The 24,978-nt window shown below is 35.2% G+C and overlaps 2 protein-coding genes and 1 pseudogene across 4 annotated transcripts; 1 reads left to right on the top strand and 2 right to left on the bottom strand.

The window, feature by feature from the left end:
- Nucleotides 1–1,375: 1,375 nt before the first annotated feature.
- LOC145558408 (arogenate dehydratase 2-like) lies at nt 1,376–15,391 on the top strand. 3 transcript variants are annotated; one of them, XR_014092461.1, is made up of 12 exons: nt 1,376–1,729; nt 1,909–1,970; nt 4,704–4,796; nt 5,569–5,769; nt 5,842–5,922; nt 9,115–9,210; nt 9,288–9,365; nt 9,493–9,582; nt 9,806–9,849; nt 10,003–10,049; nt 10,270–10,342; nt 15,085–15,391. XR_014092461.1 is itself a non-coding variant. In XM_081619640.1 (12 exons), exons 1-11 carry the CDS (start codon nt 1,501–1,503, stop codon nt 10,327–10,329), a joined length of 1,116 nt encoding a protein of 371 aa, XP_081475766.1. In that variant the 5' UTR covers nt 1,378–1,500; the 3' UTR covers nt 10,330–10,342; nt 15,085–15,391. The 3 variants fall into 3 exon arrangements, 1 of the variants encoding a protein (XP_081475766.1); XR_014092460.1 differs by having other exon boundaries at nt 1,378–1,729; nt 9,968–10,049; nt 10,270–10,523; XM_081619640.1 differs by having other exon boundaries at nt 1,378–1,729; nt 9,968–10,049.
- Nucleotides 11,301–12,737, bottom strand: LOC145557460 (uncharacterized; annotated as a pseudogene).
- A 1,114-nt stretch (nt 15,392–16,505) lies between the features above and the next one.
- LOC145558407 (uncharacterized) lies at nt 16,506–19,907 on the bottom strand. Its single transcript, XM_081619639.1, has 2 exons — nt 19,415–19,907; nt 16,506–17,065 (listed from the first exon to the last, which is right to left on the bottom strand). Exons 1-2 carry the CDS (start codon nt 19,826–19,828, stop codon nt 16,892–16,894), a joined length of 588 nt encoding a protein of 195 aa, XP_081475765.1. The 5' UTR covers nt 19,829–19,907; the 3' UTR covers nt 16,506–16,891.
- Between the last annotated feature and the right edge of the window lie 5,071 nt (nt 19,908–24,978).

The raw sequence follows: 24,978 nt of genomic DNA, 5'->3' as shown, positions 1-24,978 counted from the left end.
GTAAATGAAAATAAGGTGAATAGAACTTATCTAAACTTAATATACTAATTACACCACTTATTTTTTTTTAGGAAGTTTCATAAGCATTACACCATATACATTTTAAAAAACAAAACATATGCGTTTACAGTGCAAATACCCAATATAGCCCTTACTTTTAACACTTAATTTTTTAATGTGTACTTTAAAAAAGTTGGTTAATAAGGTATAATTGTAGTATTTTACAGAAAATTTAGGTTAAATCGCTAACATTATGACATTGCTAACATCATCAGACTGCAAATGGTATATTGGTATTAGTAGTTTTTCCATAGGCAACTTATTTACAGTGTGAGTTAGAGAGTGGTTATCAAGATGATAAACTTGTGCAAAGTATACATTTTTTCAATACAAGTATGTAACGATTGTGGACTCATGGTTATAAGGAAAAAAAATATAATTATCTAGTGGCATTTTCATAAATAAATTACGGAATATAAATTTTTGTATGTGGCGCGGCAAGGGTTACTTGTAGGGTGTTACTGGTTTTGTCAGAGGTTACTTGTAAGTATTACTTGTATTCTGGGGTTACTTGTATGGGTGTTACTGGTTTTGGTCGGGGTTACTTATAGGGTGTTACTAGTTTTGTCAGGGGTTACTTGTAGGTGTTACTTGTATTCTGGGGTTACTTGTATGGGTGTTATTGGTTTTGGTCGGGGTTACTTGTAGGGTGTTACTGGTTTTGTCAGGTGTTACTTGTATTCTAGGGTTACTTGTATGGGTGTTACAGGTTTTGGTCGGGGTTACTTGTAGGGTGTTACTGGTTTTGTCAGGTGTTACTTGTATTCTAGGGTTACTTGTATGGGTGTTACAGGTTTTGGTCGGGGTTACTTGTAGGGTGTTACTGGTTTTGTCAGGTGTTACTTGTATTCTAGGGTTACTTGTATGACTGTTATTGGTTTTGATCAGGGGTTACTTGTAGGGTGTTACTGGTTTGGTATGAGATTTTGGTCTGGAGTTACTCAGAATACAAGTAACACATACAAGTAACCCCACGATACAAGTATCCAATACAAGTAACCTCATAATACAAGTAACACCATACAAGTAACTCATACAAGTAACCCCAGAATACAAGTAACCCTAAAATACAAGTAACCGTGCCGCACCATGTGACTTGCCGCACTGAAGAACCTCTGATTACGGAGATATAACTTTTTGTTAAATGGGCTTTCATAAGTGTAGATTTATTTTCAAAAAAATGTCATGCTGATTGATATTTTTTGTTGATTTAATTACAAATGCTATTCAATAAACGATTTTTGTTTATAAATTTGCTTGAAAAATACTTGCCAAAATGAAAATGCCAAGCTAATTTATTCTAACACAACGCCTCCGAGTCTTGGTCTCTCGGACCCTTGGTAATACTCCGTAGCTACACTTGTACACTGGCACAGTGAACTTCTTTTATTCCCTTCATTCCCTCACTCATTCGCAATTGTCGCAAGTTCCATTTCAAAGATGTTAGACGCCGTGTGTTCCAGATCATCGCAATTCCGCCTTCAAATTACGCCACCCAACCACCGCCACCACAACCACCGCTGCTCCCTCAATTTTCCGAGACGCCGTAATCTCATTGCTTCATCTCTTCCTCCTCCTTCTTCTAATTACATTTCTCAGGCTATTTTGTCCCAGAAGTTTCCTGATGGTTCTCCCTCCTCTGCCAACGACGCCGCTAACCCCCTTCCTAGTATGTCTTCCTTTTCAATTTTTCTGGTTTTTTTTAAAAAAAAATTTGTGATTTTTTTTTTGTGATTTTTTTTGTGATTTATTTATTTATTTATTTATTTCGGTTGTTCTTAATTTTGCTATATTTGATATTGCTGGTTAATTTATAGTTAGTTTTACATATTTACGTTGGTATTGCAGAGCCATTGACGTCCAGTGTTGCTTCAAAATCTGATGGGTCCTGTCTTCGTGTTGCCTACCAGGTATTCTGGGTTTTTGTTTTTAAATTTTTTTATTTTGGTATGTTTTGGAACAAGTGAATTAACAATATAATGACAATGAAATCGTTCCTAAGTGTAACTTGGTCGAAGATGTAGTTAGAGGCTTTAATATATTGACAATGTAATGACAATGAAATCGTGCCTTGGTTCATATGTGTTATTTGGTCAAATATTTATTAAGAGGCTTTAATGAATTAACAATGAAATCGTGCCCTGATTCGTAAGTGTTACTTGGTCAAAGATGTATTTAGACGCTTAAATGCATAGAGCATTGTTGTTATTAGTAGAGAATGGTAATGATCATGGACTGTAAAAGAACATACTTAGCTACTAGTGAGAGTAGTGACAAATTGACAATACAATTCCTTTCTATCAATGATTTGGATAATAAATTATTTTCTTTCAGATTTTTTTATATATATATTACATTATCACATGATGAATATACATGGGGTTGATTTTTTCTTTTCTCTCTTCAAAAAGAAGTCATTGACTGCGTTTTTTTTTTCCTGAGGTATTGGTGATGATTTGATGTTTTTGAGAGGTTGGTTATGATTCGATTGTGTTTTTGAGAAGTTGGTGATGATTTTATTGTATTTTGGAGAACTTTGATGATGAATTTATGTGGGAGAATGTTGGTATCTTTGTATATACTGGCACTTTATTGATTAGAGTTATATAGGCTGGAAACTAAACACTTCTTAAAGGTGGAAGCTGCCCTTGTTAAAGAGTTGCTTGTTTAGTGTGTATATTTTCCATGTTTTTAATAACTTTATCTATTCCCCGTTAGTGTGGCATGAAGTTGGGGAATATGGAGAAATTGGAGAGAGATTTGGTGGTGTGGAAAATGGACCCAAAGAGTTTTCATTGGGTGATGTAGGAAGAAGTTTGTCATCGCTAGTAAGATACGGATTGGGACCATCAAAATGTGATGCTAAGTGGTTAGGCTGATGGACCCAAAAGCTCTCTTGTGCTTTTAAAAGTGTAATTTGGAAGTCTATTATAGCTTATTTGCAAAATAAAAATTAGTTTGTTGTGGGTTTTAAGGTGAATGCTGGGTCTTGGATGGTGGTTAAACTTTAAAGGATTGATTTTCAAATCATATAATTAGTTGCATAGGATGTTTTTGTGGATTTCTTTGGGATGCTTATAAATTGCTTGTCTTCCCATATCCTTTTCTGCACTTATTAAGGCTTAATTGTGAATGCCCTGATTGGATTTCCATAGTGGAAGTGTACTTAAAGATGTTGATTTGATATTTTGGTTTTAGGACAAGACATGTGCTAAAAGTACCACTTTCTTACTTGAAGTGAGTTGTGAAAATATCTACTTCTAAATTTTATAGGAAATTGCTGCCAAAACACTCCTCCAAAAGCATTTTATGTACAAGTATATATTTTGTATTAGAAAGCTTCTTTGCGCCAAGCTTTTGGAACGGTTTTGAGGTTGTATCTTTGGTGTCAACTCATTTGTCACGTATCTAAGATTACCGCTGTTAGTCAGGTTTCTGGAATAATTTAACTTTTTAGGACACATAGTTAGACTTGAGCTATTCAGCTCCATGCATCAATATAATGGACTTCATGGCCAATTGATTACAGGCTATGTTACTCGGACTCTTCATTTCACCTCACTTACCCGTGTCGGAACCTCGACACTCGCACATGAGTGGGACACTTGGACACTTCATTTTAGTTAAAAATCATTGATTTTTTTTTTTAAAAAAATAGCCGGGTCGGACACTTGGACACGTATCAATGTCGGACATGGGTACCCGAGTCCAAGTAACATAGATTACAAAGCTCCTCAACACCTTTATTTACTCTGGGTATCAAAATCAATACCCACTATTCATTAATAAATGATCACATTTTATCAACTAGGAAACTAATTTAAATTGATATACCACCTGAACAAACAGCTCCTACGTAGATTGGATTACTCATGTAGTCATTTTAATCCATTTCTTCAAAATCAACATTACTAATTTACTATGCAAGAAAAGCCATGCCCAAAGCTCTTAATTCTAATTCAACATGTAATAATGGGTAAGTTGAATGCTCTCGCATCAGTGGGGATTTTGTATTTAGCCATGTGTTAAACGTCTATACTGGTTTATCACTGTATTTGAATGCCATGAAGCTGGATATTGGAGGACTGGTTGAAGATGACATTTAAGTAGACACACTGCTTGACTTTTACCTCTTTCAATTGTGTAATGATGAAATAACCGGGTGCACAAAGCTAAACTTTAGGGCTTGTTTAACATTGTTTTTTGTTTTCAGTTTTTAGTTTTTTTTTTAAAACAAAAAACCAAAAAAGGAAACAAGAAAAAGGTGTTTTCACTTTTCTGTTGCCAATTTTCAATATTATCATGATTTTTAATGTGTTTGTCTAATTTTTGTTCTATTATATGACATATATCATATGAGTTTGAAAACCAAAAAACAGAAAACCACAACGATGCCAAACGAACCCTAATAAATAGGTGTTTTTTTTTTTTCTCTTCTCCTGATGATGTAATTTTTTAAATATTTATAATCTTCTACTTGTTGCTTCAAAAAAAAAAAAAAAAACTTCCACTTGAGTTTATCAATGCATAGCTTTTATATGAGTTTTTGGATAATTTCTTGTTTATCACTTTTGTCTCTGTACATAATATGTCATAGCAAGAAATTACATTTGTACTGATTTGGTGGGCTTCTGCAACTGTAGGGGGTTAATGGTGCATATAGTGAGCTGGCTGCGGAGACTGCTTATCCAAATTGTGAAGCAGTTCCTTGTGATCAATTTGACACAGCTTTTGAAGTGAGTCTTTTGCCTCATTGATTCTGAAATAATTACATGCTATATTGCTTTGTTATTGAAAATGAACCAGGGTTTATGTTACTACGAAGTACATTCATGCTGTTTTATTTAAATATAAAGAGGGAATTCTTAGTTGTATGTACTTTGAATATATGCATCTGTGTCTCCATAAATCCTTCGCTTTATGTTGAAGTGCTCATTATATGCATGGGAAATACTCTTGTACATCACAAAGAACCTCCAAGTAGGATGCCAATGCTGTTTGAATATATTAACTCACCATTGGAATCTATCAATAGGGACTATTGTTGGTGAGATGAGTAAAGTGGGTTTAGTCTTAGCTAGGGTCATACAGTAATAAAGTATAGAACACCTAGATTTGTCCTAGTTTGGTGCTTTCATGTTTTACTTTTCTCTTTGATGTCCTTCTTGCTGCTTCAAGTATGATATGCCTTGAAATTAGAAAGGTTAGGGGTTGAGTAGATAGACTGATTTTCAAGAGTGCCATGTTCTATCCTCTGTTCCTAAATTGGGATTCAATAGTTGGCAATTATTTATTTATTTATTTTTTTTTTTTTTGGTCAAGGTTAAATTTTACGGTTTTTGATGAAAGAATAGAAAATCATGATTTGTTTGTTATTACTGTTCCCTTACACTTCAACGAGTTCAACTTGTGCTGTGCTGTTACTAATTGGATTTAAGGCATAACTTTATAGTGTTTATGGGTTTCAACAAACTGTCTTTTTTTAATGACTTGCATCCTTTGCTGCAGGCTCTTGAGCGCTGGCTTGTTGATCGAGCAGTTTTACCTATTGAGAATTCTCTTGGGGGTAGCATCCACAGAAATTATGATCTTTTGCTGAGGCACAGGTTGCATATAGTGGGAGAGGTGAAGCTTCCAATTCGGCATTGCTTGTTGGCGAACCCTGGTGTCAAGATTGACGAATTGAAAAGGGTGTTAAGCCATCCCCAGGTATTTCCCAATACAAATGTGAGGTATCTTAGTTTATGATATGTGGCTGAATTTTAAAAGAAATTTATGTAGGCTCTTGCTCAGTGCGAGCACACATTAGCTAAGTTTGGAGTGACCAGAGAAGCTGTGGATGATACTGCTGGTGCAGCAAAGGTGAAATTCTTTCTTAACCTAGATGACCCTTTAAAGAGTATATAAGGATAAAATATTTAATTGACCTTCATTAATGTATACACTTTGGTGTATGTTGCTTATAGATGTTTTTTTTTTCTACAATATGGAGTCACATGATATATACTTCCTCCGTTACACATTCTTGTGCAACAAACCTTGTTGCACGTTTCCCAAGACAAAATTTGTTAATAGTTGATTAACAAAGTAAAGGGTTTGTGATTAAGGGTAGGAGAGAGAAAGGGGGAAAATTAATCAACCACCACCACCACACCCATCAGCAGCAACATCCACCACGCCCACCACCCACCAGCAGCAACATCCACTACGCCCACCACCCACCAGCAGCAACATCCACCACGCCCACCACCCACCAGCAGCAGCATCCACCACGCCCACCACCCACCAGCAGCAACATCCACCACCACCCACATCTATCCACACCCCGAAACCACCACCACCACCTCATCCCGTCTCATCACCATAACCACCCAAAACCCACTCCAGACAACTCGCATCAACACCGCAACTCGTACACGACCAAGATTTGAAACCCCAACCCACCCAAATTGCAGCCACAACCAAGATCTGAAACCCCTCCATAACCACCGAAAACCAACCTCAACCAATTCTTAGCCACAACAAAACCTGATCAATTTTTAGGGTTTTAGTTTTGAGGATGATTGGTGGCTATTAAAAGGGGAAAAAGAGTCGGCTACGACTTTGACGAGGGAAAATAGGGCTAGTGACTCGATCGACGGTGGTTTCCACAGAAGAATAAAGAAAGAGAGACGGCTTTTGGTTCGATGTGGCTGGTCGGAAATTTTCCGGGAATTTCAGGGCGGCAGCTATGGAGTGGGAGTTCGAGGTTATGGGTGGCCGGCTGAGTGGGCATTTCGGCCCGGAGGTGGGCTGAGGTCATGGCAGTGAGAGAAGAGAGTGAAAAGTAGTTGTGGTTGTGGTGGTGATGGTTGTTGTGGTGGTGGTTGTGGTGGAGGTGAGAGAACACTTGGTGATGATGGTGGTGGATAGGTTTTTGAGGGAGGAGAGAGATTAAGATTAGGGATTTAATCATAAATGAATTAATTTAGTTTAATATAATAATAACATATAATCTTATTAATTTAATGTGTGTTATTGAACTTAAGTAAGGGCACATGGGTCATTTTACACAAAAATATTTACTATAAATGGAAATTTTTACTTTGTTGCACATAATGTGTAACTTCCGTTTTTGGAAATTGTTGCACATAATGCGTAACGGAGGAAGTATATGCAAATGGCTATGATGTAAGCAAACTTGGACAAAGGGATTAATTTTCCCTTGTTTAAATATATAATGAAAATGTTAAGTTTTGGATTGTTATTGTGGAAATTGAAGATGTAAGCAAACATCAGTATTTTAGATTCCCTTAGTTTTCCATAGCTGTTCCATTGGTTTTGCAAGGTATACTATGTCAATCGAAATGCTCCAAATAACTATACGATTTCCACGCCATTCAACAGATTTATATTTCCATTGTTTTCTCTTTAAATAAAAAAAATGGTAAAATCAAGGATTGCATAAATGTCACACTTGTAGTAAGTTTTTTAAAGCAGTATCAAGTTCTAAACACACTATTTGAATTCATCTAATTTTTCCCCTTAGTCAACCCTTGTATATTAAAGCTTCAATTTAATGCTATGGATTAGGGAAAACAAGATAGAAGTAGTGGTAGTTTCGAGCTTTAAATAATTGTGAGAAAATAAGACTTCACAATGAAATTGAAATAAATCAATCATTTGATCACTCTTCTGGAATATGTTATGAAATTAAGGCAGATTGATTGATTAATTTGTGCAGAACTAGCAATATATATAGAACAGAAACATGATAAAATAAAGGCAAAATTGGTCTCATTGAACTACTTTTGAAGTGCACCCAACACCACAAACTAATGACTTGGGTGCAAAACGCACCTTTAGTGAGTTTTCTGGCCACCATTCTCGCCGGAGCCACGCAGAGTAAATTTTATTTTTTGATTTGCGTGCCGAAAATTTTCTCGTTAAGTTTCGAGGGTCATTTTGGCCCTTAAGGGTCCAAATTGAACTCGGTATAAGCAAAAAACTAATGTAAATAACTCGTTTTGCGTATTATAAAAATATCTCGATTTGTGTGTCATTGTTTTTATAGCCGAATTGAGTCATTTACACTGTTTTTTTTGCTTATTCTGAGGTCAATTTGGTCCTTTAACTTGAAGCCCAAAATGACCCCTGAAACCTTAATAGGACATTTTTCAGCGCGCAAATCAAAAAATAAAAATTTAATTCACTGGGCGAGAATAGTAGCCAGAAAACTCACTAAAGGTACGCTTTGCACCCAAGTCATTAGTTTGTGGTGTTTTGGCTACTACGCAAAGTACTTGGGTGCACCCTGGCCATAGTTCAGAGTGTTAGGCCAATTTTGCCTAAAATAAATGTAAAGAAGATGAACAACATATATATGTGGTTTATTCGACATGACCTACTCCATAGGGTAAGGGATGATACCATCTTATTAAATTTAATGGATTTAATAAATTTTCAGAAAATTATAGAAGAAATAATATGCTCTCTCCCTCTCAAAGACCTCTCTAATAACTTGAGTTACATGACATCTTGGCTAAAATTCACTTCACAATGGTCATGGGCTTCTGGGTTCATTAGCACAATTTTAGTTCAATGGATTTACAACCTTTTTTAATGTTGTATTTAGGGGTAAGTGTTAATGAGTTAAAGGATTGTCTACCTAGCAAGTTGAAACTTCTTTTTGTTATGCTTTTCTTCAGTAGTCTGCTAATTGAATCAGAGTTTAATTTTTTAGCATTAAGTTTCAAATAAATACATCCTTCGTTCTTTTTTAATCACAACATGTAGAATTTTACACTTTTCACACACACAAACATACTCCTTTTGATTGTCTCTTGTGATTATACGTTGGAAAAAATACTATTGTGGGATTTTGTTAGATTTGTCTCGAAGTATACTTTTAAAATATTAACTTTTTATAATTTTTACTAGAATACAATTTAAGATAATAAAATCATAAAATGTGCATTGGCGAGCATGAAATCCACAACGTTGCGATTAAATAAGAACGGAAGAAGTATATAACAAGGTGTAACCTCTTTAATTTTTGCTTATCTCTACTTATAGTTTGTTGCATTCAACAAACTTAAAGATGCAGGTGCAGTTGCAAGTGCTGCTGCTGCAAGGATCTACGGCTTAAATGTACTTGCTGAAGATATACAGGTTTGTAACAACTTCTAGTTGAGCCAACTTTGCGGGATTCTCATGAATGTCTTGGATGACCAATGTTCCTTTTGTAGGATGATTCTGATAATGTTACTAGATTTCTAATGTTAGCAAGGGAACCCATAATTCCAGGAAGTGATAGGCCCTTTAAGGTAAGCCCTTTGAAAGTTAAATTTTAACATTGATCAACCTTGATCAAACTTTCATAATTACCTTCCTGCTCTTTTCTGTTGAATATGCTGAGTAATTAGCTAATGGAAGTATTATTTTCAACTGTAGACAAGCATTGTTTTCTCGCACACAGAGGGTCCTGGTGCACTTTTTAAGGCTCTAGCTGTTTTTGCTCTGAGGCACATTAATCTGACAAAGGTATCTTTATTTTTGTAAAGATTAATGTTTCTTTTAATTATCTAGGATAGACAATTGATTGTCTTTTTTTTTTTTTTAAATAAAAAATTTCTTTCAGTATGGTTGTGAACACGGTGTGACAGTACACAGAATGCTCTAGGGTTAATCACTTTTATTATGTTAGCTTGGTAATTAATACTCCGTAACATTTTCTTTTTTTTTTTTGTTGGCTTTCTTGTGCCAGATTGAGAGTCGGCCACTGCGAAATAGCAACAATGGTTCTTCGAAGTATATTTTGCAACTTTTTTTTTTGTTTTGTTTTTTTCCATTTTCTCTTTTGCGTTTTAAGTGGAATGACTCGGACATGGATGTGATATAATTGTTGTTTTAACTGTAATTTTACCAGGTGTTTTGACTATCTTTTTTATTTGGATTTTGAAGCATCTATGGCTGATCCCAATGCGCAAAATGCCCTTAGGCATCTTGGGGTAATGTCTCTTATATCTTTCACCTAAACGTGGCCATAATTATTTATTATTATTGTTATTGTTATTGTTATTATTATTATTATTATTGTTATTATTGTTATTATTATTATTATTATTATTATTATTATTATTATTATTATTGTTATTATTATTATTATTATTATTATTATTATTATTATTATTATTATTATTATTATTTAACCATCATCTCTCATGGCAGGAATTTGCTACTCTTTTGCGAGTTCTAGGAAGTTATCCAGCAGACACGAGTCGGAGGTGATTATTGAGTTCTGGTAGGGCTTCATCATTGGGGCAAGCATTGATGCTATTTTACTCTTTTTTTGAAATTCTATTCTTGTTCTTGGCCCATATACTGCAATATTTATATATCACAACATGCATCATGAGATCAGCTTCGAAAAAATTGCTGGAAAATAAGGAGTGCAACTAGGAGTTTGGCCTTTTGAATTACTGGTGCGTCGTGTATGAAATCTTGATTTACAAATCTTGAATTATAGCTATGCATGTGGATGTTATTGTTGGAAACATTCCTAATGAACAGCTAGTTAGATTAGGCTGTGTACATCTCAACCTCTTACAACTCCTCATATCCTTTACGAGTTGGGTGAGTAACACAATGTGGTAGTCTTTTACTGGCATCTTGGGGCTTCATTAGAATGGGTATGTATAAATCTACAATGCCTTGGTAGTTTATCACTTAGATCACTTACCATGAACAATAATAAAGTGATGCTAATTGGATCCTGGAGTGGTGTGCTGTGAGTTTTTGTACTCAGCTTTGACTGGTGCTGGTGCCATGGTAGAAGCCAATAACTTAGCTGATAGGATAAGGAAAGAAAAAAAATGCAATCATTTGAATGAAACTAATATGATGCACATGGAAAATACTTGGTTTTAAAAAGCGAGAGGCGCACCGAGACGCAAAGGGTCCCCAGAGCCTAGGCGCGAGGCGCAAAGTGGAGGCGCGCGCCTCTGGATACGAGGCGCACCTTAAGTGCCCAAAACCTTATAATTTACTTCTAGACCAAGATATAAGCCTTAAATAATCAAAATAACATATTATAAATGCATAAATTAACAAAGGAACTACAAGATACCCTTAAAAGGCGCTAATGGCATGAAACTCTCTAACTAAAAAGCAAATCACACATTCAACATAAAAAGTAAATCAAGTAGAAAGAAAAGCAAACATAGTAGGTCTTCAAGCTTGTTATATGGCATACTAAGACACTAGTAATCCATCTCCTCATCCGATGAATCATCATACACATCCTCCTCTTCTTGATAAGCCTCATCTCCACTTACATCCTCTTCCATCTCATCATCATAATTCTCATTATCATCATCATCTATCACAATTGTATGACGTGGTTTAGAAGTGGAGCCACTAGCAATTCCTTTTCCTTTTATCAACTTTTGATGCTCCTCTAGTAGCATAGAAAGGTTCATTAGCTCCGGAGGCTTTACTAACTGTACTCCAAGTCAAGTCCTCCCCTTCAAATACAAAATCATTCTCCTCCTCCTCCTCTTCTTCCATTCTTCCAAGTAGCCACTCATTGCTTTCACCAATTTCATTTAAGACAATGGGATCAATGGTGTCTTTCCTCTTGTATCGCCGTTGCAATGCTCGATTATACTTGACATAAACCATGTCATTTAATCGACTTTGTGCCAATCGATTCCTCTTTTTAGAATGAAGCTGTAAAAATAGAATAATATAAGCTATTTAATGTAATAAAATAAAATCATATTACATAAATCAATAAAAGTGAAGGTACAAACCTTTTGAAAAACACCCCAATTTCTTTTCACAACCTGTAGCACTACAAGTGAGGCTAAGAATTTTGATGGCAAACATTTGGAGATTAGGAGTTGTTGCACCATAAGCTGACCACCAATCTGCCGGAGATTTGGTTTTCCTTCCCCTAATTGCCATTGTACGACCAAAGAGACCGGTAGCATTCTTAAATTCATCCAACTCTGCAAGTATTTTATCTTGAGTTTCCACAACTGGAACTAGCCTTTCAATACAATCATACAAACCTTTCAAAACTTCCTCACAATTTACATTTACGGAATGATCATAATGAAGTTCCGGATTTAGATAAAAACCCGCCGCATGCAAAGGATGATGAAGTTGACTATCCCACCTTTTATCAATGATCTCAAATACCTTAATGTAGTTCTCTTCTCTTAATTCAAAAGTCTTCGCTATAGTGTCTTTAGCTCTATCCATGGCTTCATAAATGTATCCCATCGGAGGCTTTTTCTCACCATCAACAAGTCTAAGCACCTTAACAAGGGGACTTGTTAGCTTAAGAGCATACACCACATTTTTCCAAAAGCTTGCTTGCAAAATATAAGTTGCAATTCTCTTTCCTCCTGCTTCCTTCTGCCACTTGGAAGCACTCCATTCTTGAGAGGTTATCATCTTTCTCAAGTTGCCCTTTTGCTTATGAAATTGAGCTAGTGTAATGAAAGATGTTGCAAACCTAGTAATTGATGGCCTATGTAAATTTCTTTGTTGTGTGAACTTCCTCATCAAGTTCACCAGAGAGGTATGATTATAAATATAGCCATTGATGAACATGCACTTCTTTAGTGCATTCAAAACTCTTGGTAGTTTGCCAATGTCTTCTAACATCAAATCAATACAATGAGCAGCACAAGGAGTCCAATAAAGATGAGGTCTCTTAGATTCAAGTTTTTTTTCCTACAATTCACAAAAAGGAAAAAAAAGTATTAAACAAAAACTTACAAAGCAAAACAATTAGTAAAATTTAATTGAACATATCACAAGAGTGACAAGACTATTTACTAATTCATGCCGGCTTTGACATGATTGGATGCATTGTCCGTCACCACTTGAACAACATTTTCCTCTCCAATTTCATCCACCATCTTATCTGGAGCTGCTGTATACTCCCTCTGTTCTGCATTTTATTTCATAATATAAGGATAGGATATAGGTATGGTATAGGATGTGGTAGGTGTTTTCTAGAAGACAAGAAATGGTTATTATAGTAGGATTAGAAAAGTTTAAGTCAGATAGAAATCATAGAATGATAGAAGGAAAGAAATAAGAGAAAGTAGAGGTTGGAGAGAGAAAAAGTGTTGATGTGATCTGCGATTGTGAGTATTTAAATCAAAAAGAGGTGAAACATGAATCAGGTTATTGTGATACCAACTTTGTGGGATGTGTGTTGCTTCTGAAGGACAGTGGCTGAGTTATTTTGCCTCCTTGTGCGGTTGTATCACTTGTATGATACACTGATTTCATTTTCCAATTCTGCCGAAGTCTTTGGGGAGTGGGGATTGGTTCCTAGTTTCAACCTGTGATGTATGATGCTGTAGTGGTGATTCTTGGTGGAAGCATTATGGATCTAACATTATTGTATAGATTTTAGGATTGCATTGTTTGAGCTCCTTTGTGATACATTATTTGTGTTAATAGGTCAAAGTTCTTGTTTTAAAGATTTATTATTAAAATTGAGAAGTTACATCATGGATGTCTTGTGACTTTTTAACGAGGCTTAACATCTAGGTCTTTGGGGGGTGGGGATTGGTTCCTAGTTTCAACCTGTGATGTATGATGCTGTAGTGGTGATACTTGGTGGAAGCATTATGGATCTAACATTATTGTATAGATTTTAGGATTGCATTGTTTGAGCTTCTTTGTGATATATTATTTGTGTTAATGGGTCAAAGTTCTTGTTTTAAAGATTTATTATTAAAATTGAGAAGTTACATCATGGATGTCTTGTGACTTTTTAACGAGGCTTAACATCTAGGTTGAGTCAATATACAGCAATAATGGGCTTTGTGTCAAGTTTCCGCAAACCTAGTCGTGTCAATGATTTGATAAGTCTTCTCGGTAACCATCATTGTGATTTTTAAGAAATTCTATTTGATCCATCTGATACTAATTTCGACCTCTATATCTTTTCTTAGATGCTTGATTTCTAGCTCTTCACTACATCCTTGATGGTGATGTTGAGCTACAAGAGGTAACATGTAAAGTGAAGTTAGGCTTTTAAGTTTGTCTAGAATTATCAACGATTTATCTTTCTAATACACACCATTCATTTTTAGAATTTGTTGGTGTAGGATTGGTAGGCTAACCTTTGATTACAGACTACCAACCTCGACGAACACCAATTTCTTAAAGTCGTTGAGTGGGTTTGAGGCAATGATCAGTGAGTAAGCAGAAGGAGAAATAAGTAGAAGAGTCGGATCTTTGCAATTTATTACATATGATGTTCATCTAAGAAACCTGTAGTGACTTTAATTATCACAAGGATTCAAATGGGTTCATGTTTCTACACTTGGCATGTCTTGACTCATCTAAACAGCCTCTGTATGTCCTGCTCATAAAATGGAATTGTGATTGGAAATGGGAGTGGTGCATATCACAAGTGGATCTAAGATTCGGTGTAAAGGTCTGATGTAATTACTCTTCTTGGTTGTGATGCTCGAGTAGTCTTTCAAATGGATCCTTTAAAGAGAGCAGAGTAAGGTTATTCTGAAAAGCCCTATGAATATGATGCCGTTAAGGAAACAACTCTAACCGAAGGCCATTTTCCTATTTGCTTTTCACTCATCTTTTTAACAATACAGAGATATAAATCTATTTAGATGTGGTATGTGGCTTTTATGGCCTATACTTGTGCGTCCATGGTGGCTTACATTTTGTTCTTCATTACTTGTTATGTATATGAGACTCAAATAGGCAATCTATATTTCTGTTCCAGATCAAGGCTTGAAATTGCCTTGCTTTCAGCTCGTTTTCTCTGATATTAATTTTGGATTCAACCAATGGTCCTGATGGAATTGATGTCTCTATGCAATTAGAAATCTATAACTTGGATGTTGTGAGTGTAGGAAAATTATAAAAGAATGATGCTCTAATTGATTTTGTAAATATGCAAGTTACATAAATTCAAAAGTCTGGATGTCTGAATTTTTTTTAAGAGATTTACAACTGACTAATTTCTTACTGTCCTCTTTGATGCAGGTCTTTTCAAGCTTTCTCGATGCCATGACAATGATTGCCATTGTTGCAATTTTGACGACCCTGCAATGGGACATGATCCTCTTCATATCTTAAAAGAAATGGAGAATCCATTTCTCTAAATGACTGTCGGATAAGCGTGATGAGGAAATAGGGCTTTTTTAATAATCTTAAGATCGGAAGTTGAGGAAGGTAGGGGTATATAATGTGCTGCGTGCTGGAGTTTATTAAATACACTCCTTTAGTCTGGACGTTAAACAATATGAATATGCAATTTATTTCACATTTTGTGGTGGCTTCACTGGTTTTTGAGATTTCTAGTGTCCATGATTTTCGATTGGTTATATACATGTTTTTAACTTAGGTGCAGATGCCTAAGTAAAACTTTGTGATTAGCAATTATTCAAAATCCCGGAGAAGGTTTATTAACCTATCACAATACCAAACAAGCACATTTTTGAAAAAAAAAAAAAATAAAAAAAAAAAATATTGGTACAAAATAAGTAATTTTGGTCCAAAAATGTGCTTGTTTGGTACTATGAGTCTGTTATAGGTTGATTATGACGCCTTGCCTCTCTCAAATCTCAATATCCTTGGCTCCTTGCCTTGGCAAGTTCTAATTAAAGGGATGACTCAATATTGCTATTATAAGAATTGCAAAACCTTATGGTACTTTGGATACCCGTATAACCATCGAGGACTGTTGAAGTGACTATTTCCTAGAAATTAGGAGGCATTGAGGACAAAAGACTTACAAAAGTATGGTTGTTTGAAAACTTACTTACACTTTTATGTCTGAATAAAAACTTATGGAATTATTGTCCACAAAGGCTCGGGTAAGTTTTTTTTTTATTTTTATTATTTTATTATTATTTTTTTTAAAAAAAATTTATTTTTCATGGTAAAACCACTACCTCAAGTAGCGGTTTATGTACTGAAACTGTTGCCTTCTGCTACTTAAGGTAGCAGTTTATGAGACAAACCGCTACATTCTGCTACTTAAGGTAGCGATTTATGAGACAAACCGCTACCTGCAGCTGTTAGTCTTTAGTACTCCAATAATACTTATGGTAGCGGTTTGTAAAAAAAAAAAGTAATTCTGAGCTTATGTGGACTAGATTTTTCATAAATAAGTTTCATTCCAACGCAAAATAGTAAAAGTTTTATAAAAAAGTCACAATTTTGTTAATAAAAGCCATTTGTTCAAACACACAACCACAAAAAAAAAATGTCCTTTACTAATCTTCCCCCAAAACAAAGGACGAACACAGATCGCAATGAATATCTGTGAATGAGACATTGAGACTTTTGATTTCAAGACCTTGGGGTATTTCATCACTGTATAAAAAAAAAAACTAATCCTTATTGAAAACACCAAAAGTCAGAATACAATTACTTTTACTTGAAACCAATAAACTGGAAAATTATTACCAGCACAAGCTTCACAAAATTTATCATTGCCAACTACGTCTATCACAAAAGCACACAACCATTTAAGTCAAAATTATCATTGCATCATAGGAGAAAGAAATACACCAAAAGCTCAAACTCTATGACAGACTGCCACTCTAGTTAAGGCTGTAACAGCTATGGGAAAATTTTGTGTCCCTAGATCAGAGATAGATTCGAAACACCTCAGTAATAAGACGGATTACAAGATCACAACAGTGTGAGTAGCACTGTGCAACTTTTTTAAGACAACATACATAACTCCAAACTATATCAATCGACTCGAAACAAATGAGAGCACAATATGAGATGTTGAACAGCTGCCAGCCCTGCATGAATGACCCCATAAACTAGCCAGCATCTATAGTTGTTTGGGATGATCAATTACTGTTCGCATTATCATTGCCTCCATCTGTCCTTCCTCAATCCACTTCCCACTTTGCCTACGGATAAGTTCCTTTTCATTGTTCTTTTTTTCCTCTATTGATTTTTCTCTCATTCTCCAGTATTCAAGCTTCTCTGTTCTTTCTTTCATCTACAGAAGTTCAAGTCTAGAATTAGATATATAAAATTCAGTTTAACACATTCGACAAAGAATTATCAAGTCAGATGAACAATAACAAGCTAGGTAGAAGAATATACATCCACCTAATCCCTCAATTCCATTTTCATTGAATGCATTTCATATATATTTATCACAGAATGCAATGCTTATGTAATTATCGAATGTGAGACCACCAATATGATAAATTAGAATACTCATACAGGTTTTAAGTATCTATCATGCACAACTACTCTCTCACACTAAATGTGAACATGTTTCAATGTTGGCTCCATTTAATTTCACTCTGGTCTATCCATCAACCATAGTGGAACTTACTATTTCTTAGTGGAAACCAGCTTCTAGTTATAAAAATTCATCACTGTACGGGCCATTTAACTAGCAACAAAACTGAGATGGAACACTAGTTATGTAGCTCTTTTTTTTTCTTTTTCTTTTTTTATTTTATACCATCTTAGGAAGTACCACAAGACCTTCCAGGCATCAAAAAATGATCTATTATGAAATTGAACAAAGTTTAGCAGTAATCTTCATACACCAACATTCATACTTCTGGTTATGGAAAACAACCAACTTTAGATTGAAGAAGTCTTCATATCATAAAAGCATTCTCATGATTCATGAATGTCACTTTTACCATCCAACTTATTGTTTATCTTTTAATTAGCTAGCAATGATGCTAGGATCTTTAAACTCATTAGAAGCTTGTATATACATTAAATCCTGATACTAACAACATTTAAGGGTATATTTATAAATCTGTTAATTTAGTATAAATAGACTGAGAGTTTAGTATAAATAAGCATTGGCTTGTAAATTACGGTTGTCTCCCGCATTACACATTTTGACCTAGATTAACAAGAGAACCTTTCACCCTTTCATAGAGAAAACCCTTAAAAAATAATTCCACTATAATCAGTCAATCATTAATCGTTTTCAAATAATCTAATCCGTTACTCTGTTTTGCTTCCTTTAAAAAGCCAAAGTTCATTGGTAGGCTGACATGGGTAAAGCCAAAGTTCTCAGAAAGCAATACATCATCAATACATTTATAAGAAATTCAATGACTACAATCTTTACCATCACTGCAAAAAAACAGATCAATGACCTCACAAATATTGTTTTCAAAGATAGGTAGCCTGAATTTTCAAACCAGTCTACCACATCTACTGTGCTAAGGTGACCAACACCTCCTTCTTCAACTCTTTTCTGTAATCTTTACAATTCTAGGTTTTAGAGGTCTAGCAAATGACATATGAAGGGTTTTACCTTGGACCTTATATGGATTGCTCGCTGCAATATATCATTGGGTAGAATGTTCACTTTACTTATGAAGGGGGTTGCTAATAGATTGCTCGTTGCTATGTTATTGAGGTGTTGTGACAGTCATATAACATTAACTATGGGCTCATAACCATGATTAGACCTAAGCCAGTCTACTTGAGCACTGGTTCCAACCAATTAGATCCAGCATGAACCTAGGAAAGCCTAAGTTGAAAGTCAAGGATAAGAATAAAAAACACAAATGACTGTAGTTTTCATTATGGCATCATAAGTTGCCTGTACATCCCAAAGAGGCATGTTTCATCAACTGAATATATATTCCCTAGTGGTATGAGTAGTAATTTTTACGTAATTTTAACCTAAGCTACTCCGTATTAGATTTCAAACATGTTTAACAAAACCCGTACTTGGGATATAGAGTCCAACTCCATAGTCTCTAGACTCTCTACTCCCTAGCTATGTTTTCCTATTTTGTCATTCGCTTACATTCATTCAATTTATTCGCTTAGATTCATTCAATTCATTTGTGCAATAACAATCTCAAAAAAATTCTTGACACCAAATTTAAGCTGCTCGGCTAATTAAGTAATCAAACCTTAAAGACCCATCATTGAGGTCATGTACCACTTCAACACATTCACATAATCATTAAAAAGCAGCGATGATACTCTGATTTTCACGGCATTTTCACATCACTAACGTAAAATTCATCCTCAAAATCATAGAAACACAGTGATGATCCTCCCAATATAATGGCATTTCTGCATCATTAAACTAAAAATCGCAGAAATATAGTGATGATCCTTCCATTTTCACATCACTAACCTAAAATTCATCCTCAAAATCATAAAAAAACGGGATGATCCTCCAAATTTCACAACATTTTCTTATCACTAACCTTAAAATCATCCTCAAAAAACAATTCCCAAACAATCAATTAAATCAATAACACACAAAACCCTAATTCTCACACCTAAAATTCCACAAACAACAAAAATCACGACACAATCAAGGAGATTAAGAATCAAACAACATTACCAAAGTATTGCGAAACTCCTCCTCAAAAGCCTTACGCTCGACAGCACGAGCCTGAGCAGCAGCAGCCTTAGACTTATTCCGCTCTTCCCTTTGGCGAAGAATCTCAACCTTCCGTGCTTCATCTTTGCGCAGCTGCTCCTCTCTCTGCAACTCCATCTCATGGATATACTGCTTGCGAAGCTCCTTGACTTGCTTGGCATAGTCGCGGCGAAGGAAGGCGAGTTTGGCTTGTGCTTCCTTAGGGTTTTTCGGGGGTTCCCAGCTTCCGATAATGTTGCTGGGTTTTAGGTATACTTGGTTTTGGCTGTGTTCCTTGTGATGCGAGGGTTTGGTGGTGGAGAGGGTGGAGGAATGGCGGAAAATGGTGGTGATGTGGTGGTTGGAGTGCCGGGCTTTGAGCAGTGACGCTGCCATTTTTGGTTGATGTTGGTGGGATTGATAGTTGATAGTTGAGATTTTCAAACCCTATACTTTACAATCAAATTAAATTAAACGGAAATTTCACCAAATGTCTATTTTTTTATTCACCATATATCCGTGAAAATTTTTAAATTTACCGTATATTCCTGACTTTCACAAAAATGTCATCAAATACCCAAATGACTACGGACGTCAATTCCGATAGTCATTAAGGCTAATTATGCCACATGGCATATTTTAATTGGTTCATTTTTATTATTTTATTTAACAAAAAATTAAATAAAATTATAAAAAAAAAAAAAAAAAAACCAAACCCCATCCACTTTCCCCACCGTACCACCACCCCCATGGCAGCCCAGCCCTTTGCCCCCACCCCTATCGGCGACCAACCAACCCACTGCACCATCGCCTGTCCCCGCCATCGCACGTCGGCGCAAAATCCGCCCCTGAATCGGCGCGCTGGCGTAGAATCCTCCCTTAACCCCCCGCGTACTCGTCGGCGGCCTTCCTTTAAGCCTCCTTGTCCACGAACCTAAAAACCCCTCTTTTCCTCGAAAAAACCCTCCCCTCTTCACCATCGGCGTCCAAACCCCCCTTCCCGCATTGACGAACGCAAATCACTCCTCCCACTACCATCTCCACCCCCTAAACCACCACGCCAAAACCCTAAAATTTAAATTTAGGGTTTCAATTTTGGAATTTTAGGGTTTCGATGTGGTGGTTTCGGCTAAGGTGGGACGCGGCGTCGTGTGATAGGGGGTTTGGGTTTCCGGCAAAGTGGTTTCAAGGTGGTGGCCTGGGTTTTGGCGACGGTGGGAATGCGGAAAGTGGTTTACGATTCAAGCTTAGGCAGGGAGGCAGAGGGTATGGTGGTTTAGTGGAAACAACGGGCGCCGGCGGGGGGTTGGTGAGAGAGTGGCGCCGACGCAAGGCTAGTGGGAAGTGGGTGGCGGTGGGGAGGTGGCTGGGCGTGCAAGGTTGGTCCACCGCCGGGGAAGGTGAGTGGCTGGTGGTTTTTTTTTTTTACCAAAAAAATTCAAAGTATTTTTTTTAATTAATAATTAATGATCAAATAATTTACAATAACAACCCAATGAGATAAAGCCACGTGGCAAATATTATCCCTAATGACTAACAGAGTTAATCCGTTAGTCATTTGGGCATTTAGTGACATTTTTATTAAACTCAAGGGCATATGGTGAATTTGAAAATTTTCATGGGTATATGGTGAATAAAAAAATAACTCAAAGACATTTGGTGAAATTTCCGTAAATTAAACCCTAGATTGTCAAAAACTCATGAATGAGAGATTACAAAATTGCCCAATTTCAGATAAAATTAAACCCACAAATTCTATCATGCAATAACAATGTACTCTTAATTGAAAAAAAGCAAACTAATACTCCAATAGTATTAATATAATTATACATCAATTGTTTTCGAAATGATGACAACAACATTGGTTTTGCTAAAATATACTTCGTACGAGGTCCAATTTCATAGTTGAATGCAATACATTAGTAACCAACTTTGATTGAATTATTAAATAGGCCCATAATTTTCAAACCCTAAACTTACTGCACTGAAAATGAAATGATGATTACAAGAGGAAACAACAGCTTACCAATGGTGGAGAACGTCAAGTGAATGTTGAGTGCGCATCAATGGAGAACTCAAAGACAGAAGTAGGAGGAGGGAAATGCTATGTTCTTCCGTGTTATTTTCTTCGGGTTAGAGCCCAAAATAAAAGCCCCAGATATTAATGGGTACAAATTTTTGCCTAGACTCTAGGGTAGCTAGCTTCTCCTACACCCCCATGCTACTACGTCGTTTTATATTGAATCATTCTGCAATTTTGTTTTTTTTTTTTTCTTCATCTTTTTTCATTTTTGTTAACTTTCTATTCAAGCAACTATATAATGATTTTCTTAACCTAATTTCTATTTTATTTCTCTCTTTTTTTTACTTATTTCATTTTCTCTCTCCTGCATTTTTTATTTTTCCCCCAATTTTTCTCTCTCTTCTTCCATGGAAATTTCTAGCTCAATTGTGTTTGATCGTGACTGTGATTCTAGCTTAATTGCTTTTGATCGTGATTGTGATTCTATTTTTCCTGCTGGAGTTGGTTTAGTCGACTCGTTTTCGAAACAATGTGAGTAATTTTTCTCTCAATCATTCGATTTTGATTATGCTCTGCTTTCGCCTGTAATAGTTCGATTTTGATTTTTGATTTCATAGTTTTGCTAATTGTATGAACTATAGTTTATATAATGCTCAATTATAATTTTTGGTTTTATAGTTTTGCTTATTGTATGAATTAAAATCAAAATTATGGTCGATTATAATTTTTGATTTCATTTTTATTTATGATTTTTTTAATTTATAGTTTGTGATGTATTGTTGTGATTTTATTGTTTTTCTTTGTAATGTTGTTATTCGATTGATGTTTTTTCCAGATTTCTGCATTTTAATGATTGGCTATAGTTTTATAAAATTTGACATTCAATTAATGCTCATGTATGTTAGATTATATGTACATTTACGCTTACATAGGTGTAATTACTGTAATTTATATTTATCTATGTAATCATAAATGTTCATTTATATGTTTTATTATCATTTTGATATATGTTCATTTATGTAATGATAAATGATCATTAACAGTTTACATGTGGTTATTGTACTGTAATTTATTAAAATCAATATTGTAATTGTACATTATTGCTATTATTTGTGTTCATTTGTTACATTTTAATATTGCAGTGGAAAAAAAGAATGCTATTGTATTTGAGGAAGCAGCTAGTTCTGAATTTTATGGGAAACAATTTCCTTCTGAAGATGTGGCTTATGAAATGTTTAATGAATATGCATTTAGAAAGGGCTTTGGAATTAGAATTGGAAAAAGTAAGAGGCGAAGAGATGATTCATTCTCTATGAAAAGATTTGTTTGTACAAATGAGGGTTTTAAAGATGATAAGTGCAGGAATAATAGGCTGTATGAGAGACTTAACATAAGGACTGGTTGCTTAGCTTTTGTGCAGTTTAGTATTGACCATTTAGGTGTATATACATGTACAAGACATGAGATGGTTCATAATCATGAAATGATTCCTGTTGACAAGAGACATTTAATAAGGTCTCAAAGGGATATTTCTAAGGAACATATTAATTTCATTTCTACACTTAGATTGAGTGGTATTAAAGTTTCTGATTCTTTGAGAGCTTTGAAGAAGGAGGTTGGAGGGTCTCCTAACCTTTGTTTTACAGCTCCTGATGCTTATAATGCTATTTCTGCTGAAAAGAGAGCTAAACTTGAGGGAGGTGACATCAATCAACTAATCAAATTTTTTGCTAAGAGACAAATTGATGAAGCAGATTTCTATTATGATTTTGAACAAGATGAAAATGGTGCATTGGTTAATTTCTTTTGGAGAGATGGAAGGATGATGAGAGATTATCATTACTTTGGTGATTTGTTAGTTTTTGATACTACTTATAGGACTAACAAATATGGTATGATTTGTGCTCCATTTGTGGGTATGAATCATCATGCAAATAATGTGATGTTTGGCATGGGATTTATACTTAATGAAAGAATAGAATCATTTGAGAGGTTATTTGATACTTTTCTAACTTCTATGGGAAGGAGAAGTCCTATTACTATTATGACTGATCAAGCTCAAGCAATTGCAGCTGGGATAAGAAATATTTTCCCCAAAGGTGTTCATCATAGATTATGTGTGTGGCATATTGAACAAAATTCTAAGAAACACATTGGGGCGTTGAGAGCTTTGGATGGTTTCACTGATTTATTTGGTTATTTACTGAAGTATTGTGAAACTCCACCAGAATTTGAGCATTATTGGTAAAGGTACTTCTGCTATATACTTGTTTAGCTTCTTAAATAATTTTTACAGAAATGAACATTTAGTTTTTTTTATAAATGTTTATTTCTAATGATCATAACTGTTATGCTTAATGATCATGTTTCATTTACAGAATGTTGCTGAAATATGACTGTGCAAATGTTGATTGGTTGAATGATTTGTATAAAATCAAAGAGATGTGGTGTCCAGCTTTTTCAAAGAAATATTGGTTAGGAGGTGTGCTTTCATCTCAACGTAGTGAGACAACTAACAAATCAGTTTCTCAAAGGCTTAACAAGACACAAGGTCTATGTGATTTCTATCAAGTGTTTCTCGATGTGGTTCAAGAGTGGAGAAGCAAATAAAAAGGGAGAGATTATAATACAATCAGAGGTAATCGTCATTTGGCCTTTGCATACATTGGGATTCTTGTTCATGCTAGATCATTGTATACTATTCAAGCTTATGTGCTTTTTGAGGAAGAGTTCATTAAGGGTACTGCTTGTGATCATAAGGATGCTGGTGTGAATTTTCCTGAATATTATTATCATTTGTGGAGACCTGGGAAAGATATGATCAAGCACGAGGTTGTTTTTAATAAAGAAACACATGCAATATGTTGTACATGCATGTTGTTTAGTGAAATGGGTTTGCTTTGTTCTCATGCTCTTCGAATTTTTCATATGAATTGTGTTCATAAGATTCCAGATGACTATATATGTAAGAGGTGGACTAAGGCTGCTATGTGTAGTCATGGCCTTGATGAACCTACAATGAAAACCAATGTAGTATCTACAAGTGTTTGGAGGACACAAACACTAAGGAATTTTGTTAAGTTGGTAACAAGTTGTCAACACTCTTTGAATGCTAGAGCAGAGGTTGAATGTTATTTCAATCTTTTAAAAGAAAAGATTGAGAGTGTTACTGGTACTATTGATTTTAATGAACCGGTTGAAGGTATTGAAATTGTTGATCATGAACTTAAGAATCCGGCAAAATCAAGACCTATTGGAGAGAGGAATTATAGGCCTAAGAGTAATTTAGAGAAGGCTTATAACAAAGCCAGGGGTCAGTGGATGAAGAAAAAGTCAGTATACACTCCTTATAAAAGATCTAAAGGTCAAGCAGTAGTTCAGGTAATAATGCACATTTATGTTTTTGTTATTGATCATTTATGTTCAAGAATTGAACATTTTTGTTTTGCCTTAGGAATTGGACGAGAATGGGTGTCCTATATCTTATGCTAATTCTTTGGCTGATCCTAATGAGTTAATTGTG

This window comes from Chenopodium album, chromosome 9, assembly GCF_948465745.1.
Source record: "Chenopodium album chromosome 9, dcCheAlbu1.1, whole genome shotgun sequence".
Lineage (NCBI taxonomy): Eukaryota > Viridiplantae > Streptophyta > Magnoliopsida > Caryophyllales > Amaranthaceae > Chenopodium > Chenopodium album.
Note: the sequence above shows the minus strand (reverse complement) of the source record. Positions and strands in the feature narration are given on the sequence as shown.